This window comes from Sinohyriopsis cumingii, unplaced genomic scaffold (assembly GCF_028554795.1).
Source record: "Sinohyriopsis cumingii isolate HCF-2022 unplaced genomic scaffold, ASM2855479v2 utg000229l, whole genome shotgun sequence".
NCBI classification, from domain to species: Eukaryota; Metazoa; Mollusca; class Bivalvia; order Unionida; family Unionidae; genus Sinohyriopsis; species Sinohyriopsis cumingii.
In genome coordinates, this window is record NW_028315879.1 from 7,370,669 (window position 1) to 7,397,107 (window position 26,439).

The following is a 26,439-nucleotide window of genomic DNA, read 5'->3' on the forward strand; positions in this document are numbered from 1 at the left end:
TCATAACCTAACGTAATACTTTTTACAAATGTGTATGAGTGAACCTTTGTCAAAACTACTCATTCAAATTCTATTAAGTGGATAAATGTAATAGTTAGAAGGACAGAAAGAATATGAAAACACATCCAAGTGATGAAACAGGTATAATTTATATGCAGCTGTATGTATAGCTTCTGACAAACTTAACATACTTTCTTTTTCTGTTCCTCATCCAGCCTTGTGGATTTTCTAGAGCCATCTGTTGGATGAAGACTGGTATCTTTCTGCATGGACAAACCAATATTCTTCTCCAGGTTTATCCCTCTCCAAGGGGCATCCTTACCCTGGTGACTGTTTCCTGACTGAAAGACAGAACAAAGTGTGCTGGATAGAGAAACCAACTTTGTAATTTTTATGATATATGAATCTTACAACTTTTTATATACATGTAAATATACCAGTGTTTCGATGTCAGTGTTACTTTACAGGCAAAATCTATGCACACAAGAGTGCACTGGAAGTACCCCTCTGAAAGAGGATAATGGCTATTTTTCCATACAGATTTATCCAGATGATAAACTAAATCTACTCTTGCCTTTAAATTGCATTTAATTAAAACTTTAATCTCACAGAGGCAAACCATGAACACTTAGCATATCCTAATGACAGCACAAAAATATGTCATGACACACAGTACAAATCAACAATGTTACAACAGTGCAATATGACAAAACTGCTGACAATACTTACCTGACTTTTGACGGTCCATTTATATCCTGTTGTAAAGTCAGCAATGTTTCCCTCATCTGCAAAATCTCTGGGAGAAATCTGGAAACTGGGCTGGATAAAAAAAGAATATGAATGATAACAATTGACATAAATATGTATAATATGTACTTTTGTGTGTCTACCTACTTACATACACAAGGACTACATGCACATAATGTATCACCATATAACTGTACTTTTCAATATTCAAAATATGCAACAGAGACTGAATAAGCATCATGCCAAACATACATTTCTTGATCATGTTTCTGAAACAGTTGTCATCAATGGTAAATAATGCATTCCATGTTTCTGCAACCATCATCATCAAAAGCTGATAATGTTTTCCATGTTGCTCAGCCATCATCCTCATCGGCTAATAATACATTTTATGTTTTTGAAGTCATCATCATCATCAGGGGCTAATAAAGTATTTCATGTTGCTGAAATCATCATCTTCAAGGGCTAATAATGAATTTATTGCTCAAGTCATCTTCATCGAGGGCTAATAATATGTTCCATGTTTCTGAAGTCATCATCATCTAGGGCTAATAATATTCTCCATGTTTCTGAAGTCATCAACATTGAGGGCTAATAATATGTTCCATGTTTCTGAAGTCATCATCATCAATGGCTAATAATGTATTTTTGATGTTTCTGAAGTCATAATCATCAATGGCTAATAACATATTCCATGTTTCTGAAGTCATCGTCATTAAAGTCTAATAATGTAGTCCATGTTTTTGAACTCATCATCATCAAGGGCAATTATTTGTGTCACATGTTTGACAATATTTGCATTATAATCTGAATACCTTAATATCAAAGCATCCTCAGACAACAATCTCTACTTGTAAAGATAATAGTAACAGCAACAACCATAATAATAATTTACAATAATGTACATATTCTCTATGCATTGTTCAACTGAAGGGTCGAGAATAAATTGTTCACATTATGTCAAAAAAATACATGAGCTACATAAGATTAGTACCACCAAAGACTGGATGCAACAGGTCACATCAAGTTCACAAAAAAATTAAAATTATTTTATCAGTTAAAAACTTTTTTGATGTTCCTGTTTAAAAGCAGCAAGGACCGTACATGATTCACCTTAGATATTATATTCCTAATTAAAAAACAACTGTATGTAATGTTTTGAACATTTCAGTCTGGTGTTCCAGTTTATGTAGTTAATTTTTAGCTCATGGTTCAACTATTTACTTTGGGGTACAATTATTCACAAATGATTTGGTGAACTTTCTACATGAAGACTGATTCAGTATATTTTACCCTATCTTTGATAGGTAACCATTTGAGATTTTCAAATAATGTTTCATTATGTGTTGCATATTTTTCATCTAAAAGGTGTTCTATCCACACTCTTTTGCAAGTGTTCAATGTGTTGTTGTTGTTGTTGTTGTATGGTTTAAGACCATTTTTCAGCAAACGATAGGCTATACATGGCGGCAAGTATTATTGGTGGAGGAAGAACCCGGGAAAACCCTGAAAAGAACCACCGACCCACGAGAAGCTACTGGCAAGCTTTCTCACATACCCACATTGGATGAATCCAAGACTCGAACCCACGCAGACAGAGGTGAGATGGCAGTCATCCGTAATGGAGAGCACTTTAGACCACTCAGCCACTCGGGGCCCCTCAATGTGTTATAAATGACAACATTAATAATATCCTCAAATAATGAAGCAATATTTCAAATCGAATCGCTTGACAGAAATGTTGCTACATACAGAGTTGATGTTTTTCTTCACTAATTGAGTGTCATCAACTATGACACCTGAAAGTTTGTATCAGAGTTGCATTCAAGCTTATCATATCTGAAGTAAACAGATTCCTTTGTATTAGCCTTTTATTTTGAGTAGAGACAATAAAACCATTGTTTTTTTTAGTTTATGCAGATATCATTATTAGAACTACAAGATGAAGAAGTTTACATGCCGAATTTTGCTTACTCTCAATTGCCTCAACATCAGTACCTTCAGCTAAAGATGCCATGCCATCTGCATAAATAATTTTATTAGTATCATTAGATACCAAAGGTATGGGATAAAGTCATTAATAAACAGTGAAAAGAAAATGAAATCCTAGGGGCACTCCAACAGTACCATAAGATGGATCATTTAAAATGCCAATTAAAAAAGTGGCTTGAATTCTGTTGTTTAAATATGACTGCTCCAGTGGCCTTGTAGTTAGAGCGTCCGCCTCAGAGGCGTGAAGTCATGGGTTCGAACCCCAGCCAAGTCATACCAAAGACTTATAAATATGGTACTAACAGCTGCCTTGCTAGGTGCTTTGCATTAAGAGGTTAGTGTTATTACTGGTCAGCCTGGTGTCAGGATAATGTGACTGGGTTGGACATCATACTACAAGCCTGCAGAATGATGCCCCAGTGCTAGGCAAACTGCCACACTGCAGACATTGTAGTGATATGACTGAAAAATTGCTAAAGCTATGGTAAAAATCCAAATCACACACACACATACACACACACACATACATTGTTTTAAATATGAGCTAAAAATATAATATTAAATCTGAATATCCATAAAATGTCTGCTTTCTGTAGTATAACCTTGTAAACCAAAAAAATAAATTTCTTAAATCTGACAGCAATACAACAGTACGGTTCCCTTTATCTATTTTGGATAACAAGAATTAGTTTGCTTAGGTGTGAAAATTTCTAAAACCTGCGTGAATTGTGGATAAAAGGGAATAAAATGGGCATAGATATTCAATCAACATAGTTCTAACAGTATTGAAAAAAAACTGAACTATACATGTACTTTGATTTATAAATTTTTGGACGATAGATATTGACATGAGAAGATATCCACTGGTCTGATGAAGAAAAAAACATTTTAATATCATTGTTCATAAAGGTAGTGTTTTAATTCATATTGTCTGAGTTCATTTTTAAAAATTGTACTTTTGTTTCATCTAGTTTAAATAGATTCTTTTATAATGAATGGATTTCAAAACCTTTAACAACTGAAAATTGGTACGCTTTGAGAAATGTAAGAAAGAAAATAAATGTTTCTAAACTGAAGTGACTGCATCACTTAGATTCGTGAACACTTCTTTTTATTATATAGCAATAGTGGAACTCATTACAAAGACTTTCCATTCCTTTACTATCTGAAATGTCTAACCTATTTACTCTTAAAAAGGTTTGCTACATTTTAGTTTAGTGTAATATCTTGAGAATATTTCCAAATCTCACTTGCAGTGTTATACAGTGGTATAGTACACTGTTGTAGAATACTTTCCATGCTGTTTGAAAATGACTAGTTACCTCATTATTTTTAAAGAGTTAAGTTTTTACACTTTGGTTTATTTCTGATTTCGATTGCAATATGTATGTCTTCTTTCCACCAATCTGGTGTTTGCAGATATTTAACCCTTTCATATCTGGTGCATGTCTGTTCAAGAATAAGTGGTGCATGTCTATTTAAGAACATAAGCAATGTATGTCTATTCATGAATAAGTGGTGCATGTCTATGGAACAACATAAGCAATGTATGTCTATTCATGAATAAGTGGTGCATGTCTATTTAAGAACATAAGCAATGTATGTCTATTCATGAATAAGTGGTGCATGTCTATGGAAGAATAAGTGGTGCATGTATATTCAACAGTAAGTGGTGCATGTATATTTATAATAATAAGTGTATGTCTATTCAAGAATTAGTACATGTATATTCAACAATAAACTATGCATGTCTATTGAGAAAAAAAAAACCAATGAACGTGTCTTGGACACTGTGTTATGACAACATTCTCAGCAAATTTGTGAACAAATACAAAATTTGAATTCTAAAGTGTTCACATGCCAGTGAGATGCCTATTCAAAACTGATAAAGAGTCCTGACTATGAAAGTGAGATGAATATTCTAAACTGATCAAGAGTCCCGACTATGCCAGTGAGATGCCTATTTTAAACTTATCAAGAGTTCTATGCCAGTGAGATGCCTATTCTAAATTGATCAAGAGACCTGACTATGCCAGTGAGATGCCTATTCTAAACTGATCAAGAGTCCTAACTATGCCAGTGAGATGCCTATTCTAAATTGACCAAGAGTCCTGACTATGCCCGTGAGATGCCTATTCTAAACTTATCAAGAGTTCCAACTATGCCAGTGAGATGCCTATTCTAAATTGATCAAGAGCTCTAAAAATGCCAGTGAAAAGCCTATTCCAAACTGAACAAGAGTCCTAACTATGTATGTCAGGTCATCATCAAATCTAAGCTCTTGAAAAAATGAAGCTTAACAGCAAAATCTCGCTGAAATTGAACAAAACATTTGATTGCCCGAGTCTTCCCATCCCTCTGGAATGACTACTTATCTTTGAGTCTTCAAAGACACAGGGATGACTAAGACATACAGATGACTACTCATGTATGAATCTTCACAAGAAACAGGGATGACTACTCATGTGTGAGTCTTCACAAGAAACAGGGATGACTACTCATGTATGAGTCTTTACAATCCACAGGGATAACTGTTTAAGTTGTATATCATGTCAAGGAGCTGGAGTCATCTTCACAACCCACACTGATGACTATTCATGTTTGAGTCTTCAAAATCCATAGGGATGACTACTCAAGTTCTATATCATGTCAATGAGATTGAGTCATCTTCACAAGCCACAGAAATGACTACTTGACAAGCTTATCTCATGTCAAGGAAATAATAAAAATATTACAGCTGTCTTACCTTTTCAATCATGATTTCTGGAATGTCAGGAAGACCAGCAGGTTTCGTCATGGACTGGGGAGCATTCTGTAGCTTCAGTAGAAACTTTCTGTCATACCTCTTCTTAACCTCTGGAATGATTGGGGAACACTGGTCTGGAAGAATATCAAATTTGGAAATGTTGATCATAATTAGAAATCTGCAGGAAAAACTAAATATCCAGAAAAGAAATGTTGCAAATCTTTTAATAGTGGAAAAGTAACTTGTACATCTCTTAATATGATACAAATTGCAGAATTGTGTGAAGTAGCAGATCTGTTTTTTTTTTGTTTGTTTTTATTTTGAATGTCCACAAGCTCAAGTTTTCATTTTTAACCCCCATAACTGGAACAAATACCATCCATAAGCTTGTAAACATTATCATTCACAATCACAGACAATAAAAACCCTCAAGCTATTTTTAGTATAAAATTATTATAAACAAAAGTCCCAAGTGGGCCTGATATTGCTCATCTTGCTTATATAACCTTCAAGTTGGCCATTTCATGAAGGAGGGTTATATAGTATTGCTAGAACACAACACTTATGCTGTTGAATTTATCTATAATAAAATATATTACCAAAGAAAAGGCATAATTAATATGGCTAGTTCTCACAGAAAATTAACCTCATGCAAGAGTTTTATATATAAACTTAATTACCAAGTTTTATCAAAAGTGGATGGAAAATAAAGTCTCTAAAGAGGTAATACTCTCAGTCAAATAAACGCAAGATAATTTCATTAACATAAACTTCATTTGAGATCTTGATAGGTTAGAATTATGTTCCATACAGTACATGTGACAGAATAGAGAAGTCAGCTTAGGATAAGTTGTAGTATTTGCATTTGTGTTTTTTAACTTTTAGTGATGCTGGCAATATTGTAATGGCACATCAACATGAACTGTACAATTTTAAAAGGCTTTCCTTTAATATTTTAAAATGCCTTACTATACAATTTCAAATGGCTTCCTATAAATATTTAAAAGACCTTCTATACAATTTCAAAAGGCCTTCCCAAGCAATTTCAAAAGGCCTTCCTATACAATTTGGTCAAATGGTCTTTGTCACATTTGTGAAAAACACTGTTAAAAGTAGTTTTTTCAACCATTTGGTAACGGCAGCTCAGGATGATTCACAAACATCTAAAAGATGCTTACTGTAAAATAATGTCAAATCCTATTCAACAGTTTTTGAGGGAAAGTAGTTGCTTGATTATTTATATTTTTTGGCAATATATGGCAATTTTTTATGTCAGATCAGTATCATTTATACAAATGTAAAAATCGAAACCTCCTGTCACAGCTATGCATCTCTTTATACAGATTATTCAAAAGGTTGGGACTGTCATTGCATCAAGACTATACATCCATGTGTACAAATAGGTTCAAAAGGTGTAGACAAGGTTGGGAGCTTTCATTACAACATCATGTGGCAGCATCTTGAGCCAGTTACCAGATCGAGCCTCCAGTTTACTGCTGAAATTACAAAGACCTTCTGAACTACAATGAACCCACCCCAAAAGCAAATTTTGTCATCTTTTTGGAGTCCCTTTCCACATTAAAAGCCTTGCAAAACCTGAAATTAGAGCACCCATTAATATCCTTGTCTTTAAAAACATTATGATAGTGAAACAAAAAGCAGCCGAAGCTGCCCTGAAGTCACCCATTTCTGAATGGAAGATTCCATATAGGACCTCAAATATTATACAAATCAGCAATAGTCTTTCCACTTAGAAGTGCACACCCTGCTAGAGTCCACTGAAAGTGGAACATATTTTTTTCAAGTATGTCAGCCTATATCTTGTCAGACATTAGTTTCTGAGAATTCAGTGAAGAATAATTATGATCATATACCCTCAAGGACAATCTTGAATTTTGTTAAGGTATGTGTAGAATATAAGAAAGTTTTACTAAATGTTGAAGGATATCATATGATCTTTATTTTATGTATACTCAGCAGAATTGAAACTTGCTTAAGTTGCAACATTTAGTATTTATTGGCTCATGTTGATGTTTGTTTGACAGGATTTGTCTCTGTCTAGGTTGTTTCCTTTTAAGTTAGAATATTTTGCATCTAAACTGAACTTTCCATTAATACCATATAGTCAGTACTGTGCTGAGATACTGCTTAACACTGCTGCTACTACTACTACTACTACCACTACTACTATTACTACGTGTTCTAAAGGCCTTTTGGTCAGGATGTTCTTTGCCAAGCTTGCCTGATATGGATTAAGGAGCTTTTTTAGAAGCAGCTAAAAACACAAACTGCTGACTGATGAAGGACAATGCGCACTAGACAAAGGTCAGTACTGTAAGATTACTTGGCCTTATGGAAAAGTAAGGTAAAATTTCAGGCATGGGTACATCAGATTTATAAAATGTTATGCAAACCATCACTGTACCCATCTGCAAAGCATCACACTGAATCCTGCTATAAACTATGGCAGATAATATTCTACAAAAATTAAACATACAGCCAAAATACACATACAGCCAAATTTAATCCTATCCTGTACTACCTTTCTTTCTCTTGAACATGTGCACTGCATTTTGTTTTTCATTCTTTTCAACTTTTGCTGCAAGGCTTGCATCCTGAGCTCTATTCTTCGATTTTAGTTCATCTTCCTCTGAAGAAGATCGTAACCAGCTGTCTTCTGTCTCCACATGGGGTGATTGCAGGCCCATGGTGGACAACATCTTGTGGGAGGTTCTAGCTTTTTTGTTGTTCTGGTCCTGGTCTTCATTTTCTGATATGAGTGTTGAAACTCCAGACTTAGTGTGCTGAAATGATCACAGCGTCACTGATAACTATGCAACAGCCTTCATTTTTCACCTTTTGATATAGGTGGAGGAAACATTTAATGAAATTAATAATTTGAAAATTCCTGAAATATGTAGGTATATAAAGACAGTTTTAAAATATACTTAACACATAATACATTTTACATAAGTTTAAATTAAATATCTATAAAAGACTAAACAACATATCTGTCTAGTACCATAATGATTCGAGCGTTTATTTGGACATAATTTTAAATCAGATATTCCTTCCCTTAAAGATCATGACTTGCAGACTGCTCAGGTGGCCTAGTGGTTATAACATCTGCCTCTGATGCAGAAGGTCACGTGTTCAATCCCTGACCGAGTCAAATCAATGACTTATAAAAATGGTACTGACAGCTGCCCTGCTAGGCTCTCAGCATTAATAGGTTAGTGTTAGGACTGGTCAGCCTGGCGTCAGGATAATGTGACTGGATGGGACATCATGCTACATGCTTGCAGCATGATGCCCAGTGTTAGACAACACTATAAACTGCAACACTGTAGTTATCATAGTGATATGACTGAGAAATTGTTAAAGCTACATTAAAAATCCAAATCACACACACACACATACACACACACATCATGATTTGCATTAAAGTTAGGCAAGGTCTAATAAAGTATATATTACATTTTAAATATACTTAAAGTATTTAAAATGTTTCCTAATCTTAGACAAAGAACACAGAATTAGGTATACCATTTTCACCCTCATAATGTTTGATGTTTTGTGGACTTAACGCCATTTTTCAGGACATGATACGTCTTACATGGCAGCCAGTATATCTGGTGAAGGAAGAATCCAGGATACCCAGGGAAAAAACCCTGACCCACAGGAAGCTCCTGGCAAGCTTTTTCACTTACACATGCTGACCAAGCCTGAGACTCAAACCCACATGGACAGAGGTGGGATGCCAGTGATCAGACCACTTGGTTACCCAGGGCAACTAATTCTTATAACATATTTTCGCCCTTTTAAATATGCATAACTACCAAACGTTCTCCTTCAACTACACATAATTACTAAGTGTTCCCTTTTAATTACACATAATTACAAAGTGTTCATTTTTAATTATGCATAAATACTAAGTGTTCCCTTTTAATTACACATAATTACTAAGTGTTCCCTTTAATTACACATAATTACTAAGTGTTCATTTGTAATTACACATAATTACTAAGTGTTCCCTTTTAATTACACATAATTACTAAGTGTTCTGTTTTAATTACACCTAATTACTAAGTGTTCTCTTTTAATTACACATAATTACTAAGTGTTCCCTTTTAGTTACACATAATTACTAAGTGTTCCCTTTTAATTACACATAATTGCTAATGTTCCTATGCAACTCTTCTTATCATTTTTCCATGTGAACCAAAACACTATGTTATGACAACCAAAACACTTTGTTATTACAATTGAAACACTTTGTTATTACAACTTCAAATTTAAAAGAGGCCTACAAAATAAGCATTAAGGAAATTAAGGGACAATCTAGCATCAACAATAGTGAAGATTTTATCAAGATATGTTGAGAATTTGTCTGGATATTTAAGATTAAAATATTTCAGTGGAAACCACTTTGTCAAAGACAACGGTCTTAGACAAGTCTAATCATGCCATAGAGAAGCTGAAATACTTTGAGACAACACTGAACATTTCATGAGACAAATTAAAAGATATTTCACCTCAGTTTTAAACAACAATATAACAGTGTCAATAAAAATAGCAATATATAATTGGAATATGATATTTATAAAAAAAACAACGAACAATAAAATTTGAATGACACAAACAATATTATAAAAAAGTTCATTTCTTACCAACTTTACCTTATAAATAACATTATTTTTGCATCCAGAATATTCTTGAGAATATGGTAAATTCAGCATCTCACTGACTTAATGGTAGAAGAAATTTCATTAACCATAATATGAAAATGGAATAAATGTTTTGCTGTGTGCAATACTATTTAGCACGATATTTGGTATCTTAAAGAAAAAAAACTTTCAATTTTTTCTTAAATCAGAAGGAAACAGCTTTGCCCTCAAAAATAATGTATGGTTTGCTGTGTAAAATACCGTTTTGTGGCTACCTTTTGTACCTTACTTTTTCCATATTGGACGACAACAGTCCTACTCCAAAATCAAGCAGAAAATTTATATTTTACTGTGTGGTTTGCAACACTATTAAGGGCATGATTTTGTGCCTTGAACAAACTGGGTCTTATTTTTCTTTTTTTTTTAAAGTCATACTCTTTAGCCATGCCTTTGTGTGTGTGTGTGTGTGTGTGTGTGTGTGTGTGTGTGTATGTGTGCTATTATTTCACACTTTGTGGGCTTGTAATTATGTATACATACACATACGCAGAGTACATATATTAGCTTCATCACAGAACTTGATTCTCAAAACCCTATTTCCTCCAAAATAATTTTCTGACATATGAAAGAGAATAAAACCTTATTTCATCTTATTTCATATCTACACTAAACCCTCATTATGTACCCAAAGTACCAACAGATGATACAAGGAGTGCCAAAGGAAAAGCAATTACCAGCTTCTTTTTGACATTTTACTTTCAAAATACCCCCATTTTGCATACATTTTTCCAAACATTTGCCCCAAAATGGACCAGATAAATAATCTTATCATTTATTTGCCTCAACCACTCAACCATGTCAACCACTCAACACCACTTAACCATTCAACACCATTTAACCACTCAAATCCACTCAACCACTCAAACATTCTACAAATTTCAAATGATGTTAAAAGAGTATCAATGACAACCTTCTTCTCGACTCCTGATTTTTACAATTCCCTATTTCTTGATAAACTCTGCAGAAATGTACCAAGAAATGAGCTAGTAACATACTGCACATGTACAACAAATCATTACTAAATCAAGAAAATTTTAATTTAATTATTCGGCATAGAAGAGAATCGATAAGGACCTTCTTTCTCACTCTTAGTTCTTGTATTTCTTCTTTTTCAGAAATCTACCAGCATTCTTAAAATAGCCTGAGAAAAATAACCCATACTTTGCATATAAAGAACCCATCATTTATCCTACATTTTCAATAAATATCAAAATGGTGTGAGAGAGGAAGCAATGAAGAGCTCTTTCATGGACAGACAGACAGATTGATGCACAAGGCCATTCACAAGCCTTCATTGTGGGTAAATAACAAAGTTTAAATAATTCTGGAGAGCCTTAAACTCAACTCACATAAACATGAATATGGGTTAAAGTTAAATGTGATGCTATAATGGTCATTTTCAGGAGCCACCTAACCATGAATACCTTGTTAAATAGGTGATGTTTGGAACTATGTGAATTTTCAATTTACCATGGATGCTTTCGACTAAGTTCCTTGTTGCTCCTTTATGCACAAAAAAAAAATCTTTTTTCAGTGTTGAAAAGATTTCACTACAAAATCAATTCAATTCACAACAGCAATAATTAATTTCACAACTCGGGATGATTACAATCCAAAACAAAACTAATTACTAATAAGCATATAAGCAACCCAACCAGAAGTCTTACTCAATGTAAGCAGCCCAACCAGAAGTCTTACTCAATGTAATCAACTAAGAAGTCTTAATCAGTGTAAGCAACCCAACCAGAGGTCTTACTGGATGTCAGCAACATATCCAGAAGTCTTACTCAATGTCAGCAGCCCAACCAGAAGTCTTACTCAATGTAAACAGCCCAACCAGAAGTCTTACTCAATGTAAGCAGCCCAACCAGAAGTCTTACTCAATGTAATCAACTAAGAAGTCTTAATCAGTGTAAGCAACCCAACCAGAGGTCTTACTGGATGTCAGCAACACATCCAGAAGTCTTACCCAATGTCAGCAGCCCAACCAGAAGTCTTACTCAATGTAAACAGCCCAACCAGAAGTCTTACTCAATGTAAGCAGCCCAACCAGAAGTCTTACTGAATGTAATCAACCAAGAAGAAATCTTACTGAATATGTAAGTGACCCAAAACAGCAATAAAAATTCTTGTTTGTAAGATTGGATTTCTTTTTTTTTAATAAAGAATTTGTATTTAAATCAGTAAATTAATGTTCTTCAATGAAATGCATTTGTCTTAAAATTAACATACATTTCAAGAACTACTGAGTATTTTCAAATACTTTTCCAGTACCTTTTGGGTCTCAACTTTTTCAAGGTAGTCACCAAACATCTGGCACTTTCTAACACTGTGTGAACCCTGAGATGGCAGATCAGCAACAACTGCACAAATGTGAAAGATCTTCATGCCAAATTGCTTTCTCTCAAATCTTGTCAAATTCTGTTCAGCTGTTTTAAAGAACATATCATCTAAAGATTTTTATGTTCTTTTGCAAAAAGAAGCCATATTTGATGGTTGCTTGGCAGAATTTCTATAAACTTTAAAGGGCTTTATGCCAGGATGATATAAGTCACATGTTTTTAAAACTGGTCCAGTGGTTTCTAAGATGTTAAAAATAGCAATTTTTGACAGACAATGCATTTAAAACTGGTCCAGTGGTTTCTAAGATGTTAAAAATAGCAATTATTGACAGAAAATGCATTTAAATCTGGTCCAGTGGTTTCTAAGATGTTAAAAATAGCAATTATTGACAGACAATGCATAACACATGCCTGACAAATGACAATACCAGAAACTCACTTGACTTTGGCAGAATAGCTAAAAGTGGTACAGCTTTAGGAAAAATTAAGCTAGAACTGTCCTTTGAAAAGGACATGAACATCCAAGAAGAAGCCGATCAAAGAAAACGTCAACAAGCTATATGTGCGCTATGAGGAAAGTTAAAAAATTACAGCAAAATCTCAATGAGGCTAAATCTTTTTAACTTTGGACAATAAAATGGTAAATGAAAACAGAAATGTATGCAGACATTAACTTTACAAAACTAAAAGAAAAAAAGACCAGTTTATTACAAAGGGTACAGCATCAAATATAATGAAAGGATGCAATGTTATGTTGGTGTTACAAATATCTAAACATTCAGATTTAAAAAAGAAATTAATCAAGGACAATAACTCTATTAGCCAAGGAAATCAACTTCGCACGGCATGGTTACATCAATTAAGAAGATATCAGATCGACTGGAATTATTGAAAATCATTATTAGGACTTGAAACATATGCTGAAAACATTGTATATGAGCAGTCAAGCAATAAATATTAAAACACTTCAATCTCACCTCCTGATCACTGGTAGATGTACTGTGTGACCCCAAGATACTGCATGAGGGAGGCATACTTCGTGCCTCCTGGACCTCTTGACAAATATCTTTCCCACTATTTGGGTCTATTATCTGTAACACTGTGCGCTCTCGTTTCTTTGCTGGCGGCTGTCCTGGACCACTCATGCCCGAGGCAGAGGGTGGTCTATTCTGCTGCTGAGCTGAATTGTAAAAAACAGCTGGAGGGTTGTTGTAAGTGTGAGTGTGAGCATGAGGAGTAAAGTTTGTTGTGTTCTGTTGAGGAAGTTGAAATAATCCCTGCTGCGTGGTTGGCATGCTGTTTTGATAGGCTGGAGAGGACATTCGTTGAGGGTAGTTGGCAGCAGTCTGAAAGCATAGCAACAAATATGCATATTTAGTAGGAGAGTAGCCCATCCAAAGAAGTGACACTCTACTTACTAAAAGATCCATCAAAAGTCCATTCTACCCTCGTTTTAACATTTTTATCTGCTAAGTATTAAAGTGATCTCATATATGCTTGATAATTTCCAACATACCAAATTTTGAAATAAAAATATTTTCCAAAATGTTCAAATTCAAACTCTTAAACTGAAAAACAATGAAGCACAAAGTCTGATTGAAATTCCTTTGAATATATACAAGGATAGTGATAACAAAATATTTTTTTCATTGCCATTTCGATTGTCATGTTTGAAGTCTAATCAAAACCATTTTTAATCAGAATCTGTTACATAGTGTTATAGTGCTACAGTGTAAAACTAAATTACTGTCAACACAAGCATTCATTCAGAAGTAGACATCAGCTAGGTACCAACAACTGGGTACTGCAAAAAATATTTTAGTGACAACCGCAATTCAATATGACCGTTTGTTCAGCAGCATAGTCAAACTTGTTCAGCAGTAGTCAAAAGTTGTTCAATAATAAAATCTTGTTAACTAGTATTTGTCAAAACTTATTCAGCATTAGCCAAAGCTTGTTCTACAGTAATCAAACTTTTTCAGCAGTAGTCAAAACGTGTTCAACACTAGTCAAAACTTGTTCAGCAGTAGTCAAAACTTGTTATACAGTAGTCAAACCTTGTTCAGAACTTGTTCTACAGTAGTTAAAGCTTGTTCTACAGTAGTCAAAACTTGCTCTACAGAAGTCATAACTTGTTCAGCAGTAGTCAAAACTTGTTCAACAGTAATCAAAACTTGATCTACAGTAGTCAAAACTTGTTCTACAGTAGTCAAAACTTGGTCAGCAGTAGTAATAAGTAGCCATATAAAGACAATGGTATCTGACTTAATCGTATCAAACCACCTCTATTCAGTACCATGTCAAACCACCTCTATTCAGTACCATGTCAAACCACCTCTAGTCAGTACCAAAGAGAGCATACATGTCAAGTTTCAAGACAGAAGAAATAACAAGCAATTGTCTAATAGCTGGAGAAAAGACAATGTGGTGTCATAATATTGAGACACACAAAAGATAGTTCCATTAAATGTCATCAGAAAACGGTCCAATACATCCTATAGCTGATGTCAAATCTAGAAACAATTTTCACCCATAAACGCACATCTTCTTTACAGTTTGTTCATGAGGATATTTAAGTATACTTCAATGTTACTTCATCTCCAAGTCCATTTACATTACGTTATACAGTCTAGAGTTTACATACCATTGGCATGATGACTTGTGGTGCACTAGAACTGAACTGGGGTGGTGGCATGAACATGATTGGTTGCTGGGTGTATAATCCTTGGCTTGGCTGAGGTTGACCCATTTGGTATCCTGATGGACGCATGTTTGGCTGATTGTAATATTGCTGGGAAAAAAATGCTAAATATAATCATGCAAATCAAAAATTCCTTTAGAGTCAAAATCAAGGAAAATCTTCCAATGACTTTTGAATATACAAATGACTGGATGGCCATAAAATATATACAGTAATAGGACTATATAATAAAATGAAACCAGCATCCCAGCTATTCGACCAGAGTCAAACTCTATATGGTCTATTTGCTCCTCCAACTCAAATAAGGGTTCAAATTTCCGCAAATTTTATGTACAGACAAATAATGGTATACTTGATGTTTGAATCATTCTTGCAAGATTCTTGAATACTTTTCTATTGTTTAAAAAACTGGTTCATAAATGGGTACCCTTTTTTTTAATATTTTGCAAACATACACTCTGGGGAACAAATACTGAGATGATACTAGATTTAAAACCAGAAGGATATGATATTTACATTAACATGTCATGATGAGCATGGAACTGGAAGATTTCAGACATAAAAGTTGAATGTCTCGTTTTTGAATGAGGCAGGAGAAACAAAATGTATTATCTCAACCCTGATTACATTTATGTTATGTAGAGCTCAGACCTCTTCAAATAAAAATATTAAATCATGAATTACACATGTACACAGTGAATTTATAAAGTAGGAACATTGAATAATGTAGAAATTGTTATCCAGTCTCAGCAATGAGGAATTCAGATGTTCTTAATTTTTAAGTGTCAGGGAACACATCATCACTGAATGACAGAAAATGTAGAGTACTTCACGTTTCATTAACACATTAAAACATAAGTTATTGAAAGCAAGACTGTAATTTGAATAGACAAAATCTTGTTATCTCAACCCTAACCCCAACTACATTTTAGCTTGGTAGAACTTAAACTTCTTTAAAAGACAAATTTTAAATCATGTAAAACATGTGCATAGTAAATTTGTAAAGTGGGAAAACAGAAAATGTTGAAATTATTATCCAATCTCAGCAATGAGGAATTCAGATGTTCTTCACGTTTATCTGACAAGGTAACATCATCATGAATTGGCTGGAAAATGTACAGTACCTAATTTTTCAAGAATAAATTAAAACAAAAGTAAATGAGAGCAAAAAGATTGTTTGATATTGTAAAAACATCAAATATGTGATATTTAACTTCTCAGTTTTGAGGCAATCTAATTATTATCATGCTTTAAAAGACCTGGTATGGTGCAAGTACTCCTACTCACTTGGAAGTACATATGGAACAGTGCTTCAAACATAAAACTTTCTTAAATACGAGCCAAACTAATGAAAGTACTAGTGGTAATTTCAAATAATACAGCTATGGTCCTTATTAATTTGGTCACTATTGACACTACTTGCACAAAACAAACAAGAATGATAGACAGTAATAGTTATAGGAAAATTAAAGAGTAATCTTTATAACAAGAGTCCCAAGCATAGCTGCCAACCCTCACGAATTTGGTGTGAATTTCACGACTTTTTCAGCGATTCACGAATTCACGCCGTAAGACAAAAATTCACGAATTTTCCGATCCTCAGTTATTTTAAATCTTTAATAAAATAACCGATTTCCCGTTAAGCGCTAGTCATGATATTCGCAGTTGCCGAAACGGTCCGGTACCGCTGGTCACGATATTAGTAGATCTACAGCCGATTAGTACAGTTGGCCCGGTCGCAAGCATTTTAGCCTATTTTAATCTATATGTATAAGAGTAGTTTTACAAATGCTTTTGAGAGAAACTGGGGCCTAACCGGAAATTTGCTCCGCCCATGCGTCAAAACACTGATTCGAGTTACCGTTCAGCATTGCATGTAAGATATTGAAAATGTCTTCACCGCCAAGGAAAAAGAAATGTATTACTCAAAAAGTGAAGTTTAATTTGGAATATATCAAAAATTGGCCGTGCATTCTGCCATTAAACATTGATATTCATTCATACTTTTTGCACTCAGTGTGTCATCACAGAAACGATGTGAGGAAGGATGTCGGTTGCAAAAAACACGTAGAAGTTGGGAAAATTAAGAATTCGCATATTTCAGCTCTGGAATATTTTAAACCATTGGTGGAAGACCCGCAGGCTACCAACGCTTAAGCATTATTTGTGAGTTTTCTTGTGTCGAACACAATCTACCTTTATCAGCTGGAGACCATGCTAAACATTTGTTCTGACATATGTTCCCGGACTCGAAAATCGCTTCCAAATTTTCCTGTGGAAGAACCAAAAATGCTGCAGCTTCTGTGCATTCCTCACAGCAACAGTGACAGCGAAAGAGTATTTTCTTTAGTGAGGAAAAATAAGACAGACTTTAAGGCCTCCTTAGCTGCAGAAAATTTGGCAGCAATTTTAGTCCCCAAGATCAACCAGCAGGCAAGAAGTCGGAATTGTTTAGAAAACAAATTTACGATCAAGCAGTTGAGGAAGTTCAAGTCTGCCACATTATCATGTCTTGATAAATAAATATTTCTGCATATATATAGTGTTTTATTTTTATTTTGCGAACTTGATATAGTGTAGTATTGACGGTCGGAGTAGTCAGAGTGGATAGAGTTATTGTCATAGTATTATTCACGAATTCGTGTCCAAATTCACGACTTTTTATCCCTATTTTCACGAATTATGAGCCTGGAAGGTTGGCAGCTATGCCCAAGTAGGGACTTGCACTCCATTGGCTGAAAAGAATCTGCAGGAATTCAAGAGAAGACCATTTCTTCATTTTAGCTGCTGAATCCCCAGTGTTTTTTCAGTAATAACAAGATGTTCATAATGTGGTTGACATAGTGAATGTCAGATTGGCATCATTTTCAATTATCACCAACAAGGCATCAAAGTAAGTCATTGGTAGAAACCACATGGTCATGTGACTTTCTGTTCTGGAGGAGTAATGACAAGATTTTCAAGATGTGTGCCATGGATATCAAATCTACACCATTTTCAATTAAGATCAACAAGACATCATAAGGAGCCTTCTTGTTAAAACCAAATGTCCTTTGGACTTTTTCACTGAAAGAGCAGTGATAACAAAATTTTCAAGATGACTACAACTGTGGTCATGTTAGACATCTGATTGGCATGATTTTCATTCTGGTCCAAGTAAACATTATATGAAATCTTCTGGTAGAAACCACACATCAATATGACTAACACTGAGCAACAAGAAATGTCTAAGATAGCTACCATGGTGGCCATATTGGATGTCATATTAGCACCATTTTCATTTAGGACCAACCAGACATGATAAGAAGTCTAAAAATTACTATGCTGACATGATCATCCAAGATGAGTAGCAGTAACAAGAAAGATTTTCAAGATTGCTGAACTGGTGGCCATACTGGAATTCTCAGCGACACCATTTTCATTTATGGTCAATTAGACAAGAAATCAATGCATGTGTAAAGTTTTAAGTCAATCCTCGAGGTAGATTAGGAGGAACAGTGATAACAAACTGGTTCTAAAATATAGCTGGACATCAGAAGAAAAACCATCACATAAGCTCTCTTTGGTAATAACCTGGAAATTTAGATGCTCCACTCAATACAGTATTACCAAATTCATGCTTCATTGCATTACATTTATGTTATCTAAAATTTAATCAGAAACATTTTTTTTTAAAACATGTCTGCTTGTGAGGGGTTGACTGCTGCTGGCACACCAGGAGCTGTGTATGCTTGCTTGTTTAGATTATGGGCATTAGTGTAGCCAAACTGGGAGACAAACTGTTGAAAAAATGATAACAGAATGCATGTAATTAAAATTTTCATTTATCTTATTTGTAAAAAAAAAACTAGAACATGTGGCTGCAGAATTCGCATGAAACAAAAATCATGCTGAAAAGCAAACCAGGATTCCTGCAGACTCTGCAAAAACAAATTGCATGACTTTTACAAACTTTTCCAGGGCCATTTAAAAAAAACACAAGGACCACAATACCTTGCATTGTGAACTGTTTATCGATCATATTTGTGTCATGTTTGAAACAAGTTATTTTAATCGGTGCTTGGTACTCTATAAAATTAGCAGTTATCAATTTGTTGAACTCTACTGTTCGAAATTCCATGACTTTTTCAAATGTTTGTATGGTTTTGAAAATTTCCATGACTTAGAAAGGCCCTTGAAATTTATTTTTTTTTAATTCCAAAACTTCTTCATTATTCCAGGACCTGTGGGAATCCTGGCAAACAAATGCTTGAAAATTGTACACAGTATGTATTAGTCACCATTTCAAATTTCAAACTTCAGGTCTCCAATCCCTAACAATTTGGTCACCATTGACACTGGGTGCAGAATAACAAATGGAGAGTCAAGGGCATTATAGATTATACTACAGAGTGGTGGGCAAGGGCATTATAGATTATACTATAGAGTGGTGGGCAAGGGCATTATAGATTATACTACAGAGTGGTAGACAAGGGCATTATAGATTACACTACAGAACGGTAGACAAGGGCAAATTGAGATATGACTATGGAGACTGCAACCTGATACAGAACTTCCAGGTACAGTCCCTATTCATATGCAATGAAGGCACTTTGATCTTGAGATCACATAAATAAACTCAATGATTGTGCCCTCTAGTTATCAAGCCAATTCATGTTTACAAAGTTTAATGATTTAATTAGCATTTGCAGGTTAGGGAGAGTTATTCAAGTTACAGCTGTTTTCACTATTAAAAGAAACATTTTGATATAACAAAATGTCCAGCTAATGGGCTGGACATCAGATTCTGGATAAGAGACCATCACATAAGGTCTTCTGGTTTATGACCAAAAAAGCTCACCATTGACAAAACTTAAATGTCAGGATGGTTTAACTATGTTCTGTGGTTTCTGAATATAAAACCTTTAGGGTTAAAATGTTCAACACTTTAAAAGGCATTTAAAATTGTAGCAGCAATGGGCATGCTTGATGAAGGATTTTAATATTTGTTTATAAACGTAAAAGTCCATGAAACCTTGATGTTTTCTTTTGAAACTGATCATATTTTTTTCACCCATTTTGTGGATAACACCACATAAAAGTGTTTCTTTTTCAACAATGGTGTCCACATTATGACATTTACGTCAGGCTGCTTTCTATTAAATTTAGTCCAGTTCTCCTTAACAGGTTGTGGTGGTTATTGGAAGTTTTTCTGTCTTCCATAATTGCTCTGCACATTTGCAGAATGCTGATGGATCAGTATAATTTCAATAACACTGAGAGATCTTCATGTCATGATGTTGTCTACAAACTTAAATTTCTAAGTTTTTTTCAAATGTAACAAGTTCCACAAATTAGATTCCAGAGCCCCAGGTAGCCATGCAGTCTAAAGTATGTGTGCTCACCTATGCCAATCACTGCTGTCTCACCACTCTCCACATGACAAGTAATGAGTTCCGCCAATTATATTCCAGATCACCTCATTCATAAAGCACAGATAACTAAATTTATCCAGATTTTCACCCAACTCCGAAAAACTGTCTTTCTTTGAACAGTGGAAACCCTGCCAAACATTAAACAGAAAAATGAAACCACATCACTTGGCCTTATCCAAACACTACTTACCTGTTGTATAATGTTGTGGTACATGGCTGTTTATACTAGACACTGTACATGTATGCTTGCTTGTTCAGTTCATGGTGCTAGTATAGCCAATGTGTGTATGACAAACTGCTAATGCAACCAAGTCTGTGTGACAAATTGCTGAAGAAAAAAAAGAAGAAAAATTCACTTTCACAACAGTGTACCAGTCTTTCATTTCATGTCCATAAAAAAACACTTAGGGTTATGAAGGAAAGAAAAAAGGTACACAGAGCAAATAATTTTAAAATCAAATATTTTCAGTGAATGATCAGCATTGCAAGTTGTTAACATCATGTTCCCACGTATCCCCAACTTGTCTCTAATTGACTCAAGCTTGAGGAAGTATGTATAAAGTACAAAAGAGGGTTCAAATTGAATAAAACTACTAGTTACTCAGAAAAAATCAACTATGTTGACCAGTTGGGATATAATTGACAGTATCATTGAAGAAAAGAAAACCTGTGAACAAAGCATCTGGAACTGAAGTTTAATAGAGTAAAAAATGTTTTGTTAAGTTGAATTCTATAATTACATATCAAAAAGACCCATTTTACAACAATAAAAAAATTAATCATTGAATGACATTGACAAAATTTGAATTTATCATGCAGCAATTTCATTGGTATGCTTCTGTCTACTTATGGCAGTGGAGATTTTCTATTTTTATCTGTAAGTTTACTAATCTTTTATATGTATATATATATGTTTCCCTCTTCAGTTTTCAAATGTACATGTAATTATGCAGGATTTTATCATATCAGGTTCAAAATTATCATACCAACATCAGTCATGTATAAATATGCAAAGTTGCGTATCAGTTCCGATATTTATATAGTTGATGTACCAGGAAAGAAAAGAAGGATCAAATACAGTTTATCGGGATACAACAGAAACGACATTAGACCAACCAGGCTTGGACCTATTTCTAACCACACTGTGTTTGCAACTAAATCCAGATGGTGAGCAGTACCCACTTTTTCAAGTTTATTTTGAAGAAATAACTGTCCATTTTTATGTTCAGGGGTGGGTGTGGAATTCTCTGAGTGTGTTCTAAGTTAAAGCATCCAGTATTTATTCCCAAAATCAACATTATTTATTTTTCATCATTCATAGGAAGATTTTTCAACCTAAGTCTACATCAGATTGTAACTTTCCCAAGTTGATACATTCATGTACCAGGACTTGAAGAACCTTACAGGGATAACATTAAAAAGCACTACTTTTGAATTTAAATTGGAATTTGCAGTAAGTTGTTCCAAAATATTATCCCAAACCTTATTGCACCACAGCCAAAAACAAATTAATCTAGAATTGTTTCATGAACTTAGTTGAAGTTTTTATACAAAGCAATTTCTGAAGAGATAAATAATTAACTTTTGTAAAATTAACAAATATTTTTTTACCTATAATGCAAAGTGAACAGTTAAGAGGAACTTATAGTACTATGAAATAAATAATATAAATTCCTCAGTGTCCAAAATTATGGAATGTTCTGAATGAATTCCAATAGTCTTGAATATCTTGATGTATCACAACAATATAGTCCAAAATGTCTTTGAATGAATCCACAATAATTCCAAAGAAGTGTTTTAGTTCAAAAAGTCAATGAGCACTTTGTAATTCCAATGAATTATTTAAAATTCCTGCTCAATACAACCACAAACTCTGCTCATAGATTCTAAAAGACTGTTACAAAACATGAATCAAAACTTTGTTTACAAAACCTCTATTAATATTTCACTTGACATAACACACAATAGAATTTCCCTGAGAAAACCTATGTCTTGAATGCAAACTCATGTAAACATATTTAAAAAGATTACAAAGTTAGGTAGGCCAAAACTTTACTCTCAATCATGGGCAAAAGTCAAGCACACAATACAAATTAAACATACATAACAAGAGTATTATTATTTTCACACACATCATTGGGGCTGTAAATTTGTAGTTTGAAGTAACAACAAAAATCAAAAAATGTTTGTTACTGCACAAATATTGTGAAATCAGCGTATGCAATGCTCAAATCATCAGTTTTGTGCTGTATTAATTTTCAGAAGAACTGTAGCTTCACTCTGACACCCCAAGTTATGCGTTATTAAGAGAACGTAGGAAATGATAATACAGTTTATGTCCCAAATTAGAAAACTATTGACAGTCATATGCAATAAGCACCAGCTGATTGGACCTCTGTTAAAATTACTGCATTATTCAAACTGTAAACCCAGTATTAATTATGGCCTCCCCAACCCAATGACAACTGAGTGCAATTTCCTTTACAATGACCCAATAACTTGAGTACATGGCTGCTTTCTTACAAATTTAGGGTCAGGTTTCATGGCCGCATTGGAGGTGGGGGGACCATACAAAAACATAGTCAATTGTAACTTGAAATTTGACCATTATTTTATTCTTGCATGTGTTTACTGGGTATTATGCACACTTTGATTAAAAATATACATCATTGAAAAGCCTCCTTTTAGTCTTTTTACCCTCCTGAAATTTTGGAGAAAATAAAACATCAAACATTTGACTTGATTTGGCCCTGAGATCTACGTAGAAAGGGTGGCTTTTTCCCCCTAGTTATATCCAGGCTGTTCCCTGATACCATGATGTTTTCAGACTAAAAGAAACAAAATATGGTTTTAATTTGAAACAACAAGAAAAACAATTTAAATCTCAACACAGTTAGTACAAGCCTACTTAGAAGCAAGCTATAGGAGTACAAACAAACCAAGAAAACATGCCACACAACATATTATTTTATATACATAGCAGATGTCTATAGAAAACAAACTTGCCCAGCCTCCTGGCACAATTTTAACTATGAACTTAGAGGCGGAACACTGGTATATTCATGATGACTTGAAGCTATGCCAATGGACTGTATGTACTGAGTTCCTAAGACCCACCTGAAAAAAACGTTCCCATAGATGCAGTCATAAAATATAGCATTTCCAAGATAGTTCCAAATGAATGATAAAACGTTGTTTTAGTGGAATTTTTCAAATATTTTCTACCTTGGTAAACACTTCTGGAATTATTATATCTGAGAATTTACTTTTATCTATAAATCAAGAAATTTCAAATGTGTTTTCTTTCAGACCTTAATCAGCCAGAGAGGTAAAGAGGTGGTTGCAGAGCATTTACCTTAATGACATCTACTGCAATAGGTATGAGGTGTAAAAACTTGTGGCAGCATGGATTTAGCCATGTTACCTGACAATTCTATTAGCATCATTGGACAAACAGATTTGCAAGTATGGATCTGCTCTTTCCACTATTGCATCCATCCCTATATCAGACCAACAAGTTCCCTGCTCAACTGCACTGTCATCCCTATACTATACCAACAAGTTCTCCAACACATTGCACTATGCATCCTTACACTGGACCAACAAGTTTGCCACAATGCACTTCTGCATCCCTATATCAGATCAATAAGTTATCTGCCACAAAGCACTATTAGATCCCTAACTGGTGAATTGGCAGTCCCTAGACCAACAAGTTTTTACCACACTGCACTATTGCATCTCTACAACCTCTCCAAAATTGCACTAATGCATTCCTATTCTAGACCAAAATGTTTTCTGCCATTCTGCACTATTGCTTCCTTTGTCTAGACCAACAAGTTCTACCCCATTTTGAACTATTGCATTCCTCCTCTAAGCCAACCACACTACACTTCTGCATCTCTGCATTAGACCTCAAACAGTTTTTTTTTAATATTTTGTGATATTACTGCTTGTGGTAGAGAATAATTATACAATTGTTGGATTCAATTTGAAAATTTGTCCCACAGAAAATCTTGTTTTCTGTTGGTTTACAATAAATCAGTTATGTGCACTGGCTACAGTACTGAAATGGTAAACAGAATTCATCTTCTATTGATCCATTGTGTGAAATCTGATTTAAAACATTAGATATTTTATTAGCAGTAACTTTCTATTTCTCCAGCAACTTTTGAGCTGCTGACACTAGTATGTAGACTGTCCAGAAACTGTTGAACTGTCAACACTAATATGCAGACTGTACAGCAACTGCTGACCTGTTAACACTAGTAAGCAGACTGTCCAGCAAATGTTGACCTGTCAACACTAGTATGCACTGTCCAGCAAATGTTGACCTGTCAACACTAGTAAGCAGACTGTCAAGAAAATGTTGACCTGTCAACACTAGTATGCAGACTGTCCAGCAAATATTTACCTGTCAACACTAGTAAGCAGACTGTCCAGCAAATGTTGAACTGCTAACACTGGTATGCAGATTCTCGGGAAGTTTTGACCTGCCAACACATGTAGCATGTAGACTGTCGATCATCTGTTGAATTGCTAACACTAGTATGCACTGTCCAGTGATTAACTGGGTAGTGTTCTCTGCCACAGCCAGTAATGACAAAAAATAATAACAAGTGGCAGATAATGGTCTGTTGTTCTATCACTTATACCTGCTCAACATAATACAACATGTTTCTATAATAATAATAACTTCTTGACCTACCAACTAATTGATCTACCAACTACATATACCCAAAATGCAGCAATAGGTTTAAATCACTGTTTACCTCTTATCTACATTGTGCAATGCTCTACAAATATGTCTTACGTGATGCTGATGTCAGTAGTAAAGAAACGAAAGTAGGAACAGAGAAAACAGGGAAATACGCAGGATTAAAGAGGTCACTTTATTTCCGTTAACGAAATGAGTTGGGATTGTAGAAACCATTCAGCTTACTCGACACAAATGTTAGAGCGTGCGCATTGTAAAGTTTATTGAAGCTGGAAGTTACCGTCGATGGAGTGTTGGGATCTATAACGGGTTTGTATTATCAGACTATAGTATGGGTTTTATACCGATTCGTTCATCGCATTCTTCTCTTTGTACTAAACAGCACAGTTTACCTGTCCAACGGTAAACTTTGATCATTACGTTTCAAATAAAAATCTTACCCATACAGGACAGTACTGAAACAAAAATAACGCTACATTTCGTCAAATTTTCCATTTTTAATATTTTATCAATGCAAGAAGAAAAAAAATTGGGAATCCCCGCCTGCTAAAATGTATATATAGCACAACAGCGAGATGTTCCGATTGAGATTTATCGGAACATATCCTCGAGGAAGTTAAATAATCTCGAAAGTCTCTGCAGGAATAGAAATCAATTCGATGTATTGGTGATTCGCCTCAAACTATGTGCACTTCATATGTTAGAACAACAAAAGCCGAGATTAATCATATTGTATTTTTTTTTTCATCCGCGATGTACTAACGTTATATTAACGAAAGTACCTCTGAAAATAGTTATCAATGTCAATTACATTCTTTATATATGGGCCCAACGCAAGCTCCCAGCCATGTTAGTCTGTATTATAGTGTTGTTTCTTCGTATAAAAAAAAATATTAAAAAAAATCATACATAATTTAGATATAAAATTTATTTAAATAGCTTATTTTGAAATTGTGGTTATCTTTCCCTAGCATTTTGGTACTTGTCGTACCCGGTCTGGTTCTTCAACATTCCAAATATCTGAAATTTGAGTACGCGATTCGTATTTCCTGCCAG

At 34.4% G+C, this 26,439-nt stretch overlaps 1 protein-coding gene across 12 annotated transcripts in view; it reads right to left on the reverse strand.

Moving 5' to 3' along the window:
• Nucleotides 1–25,940, reverse strand: part of LOC149774502 (uncharacterized) — a 127,584-nt gene extending 101,644 nt beyond the window's left edge. For 5 of the 12 annotated variants that reach the window (XM_089945249.1, XM_089945248.1, XM_089945250.1 and 2 more), the window contains exons 1-8: nucleotides 25,081–25,367; nucleotides 20,860–20,997; nucleotides 15,199–15,345; nucleotides 13,532–13,900; nucleotides 8,028–8,289; nucleotides 5,486–5,619; nucleotides 730–819; nucleotides 192–341 (exon numbers count right to left, since the gene is read on the reverse strand). In XM_089945249.1, the coding sequence (XP_089801375.1) occupies nucleotides 192–341; nucleotides 730–819; nucleotides 5,486–5,619; nucleotides 8,028–8,289; nucleotides 13,532–13,900; nucleotides 15,199–15,345; nucleotides 20,860–20,883 (1,176 nt within the window). In that variant the 5' untranslated portion in view covers nucleotides 20,884–20,997; nucleotides 25,081–25,367. The other 7 variants (XM_089945240.1, XM_089945241.1, XM_089945243.1 and 4 more) reach the window with 7 other exon arrangements.
• Nucleotides 25,941–26,439: the final 499 nt, after the last annotated feature.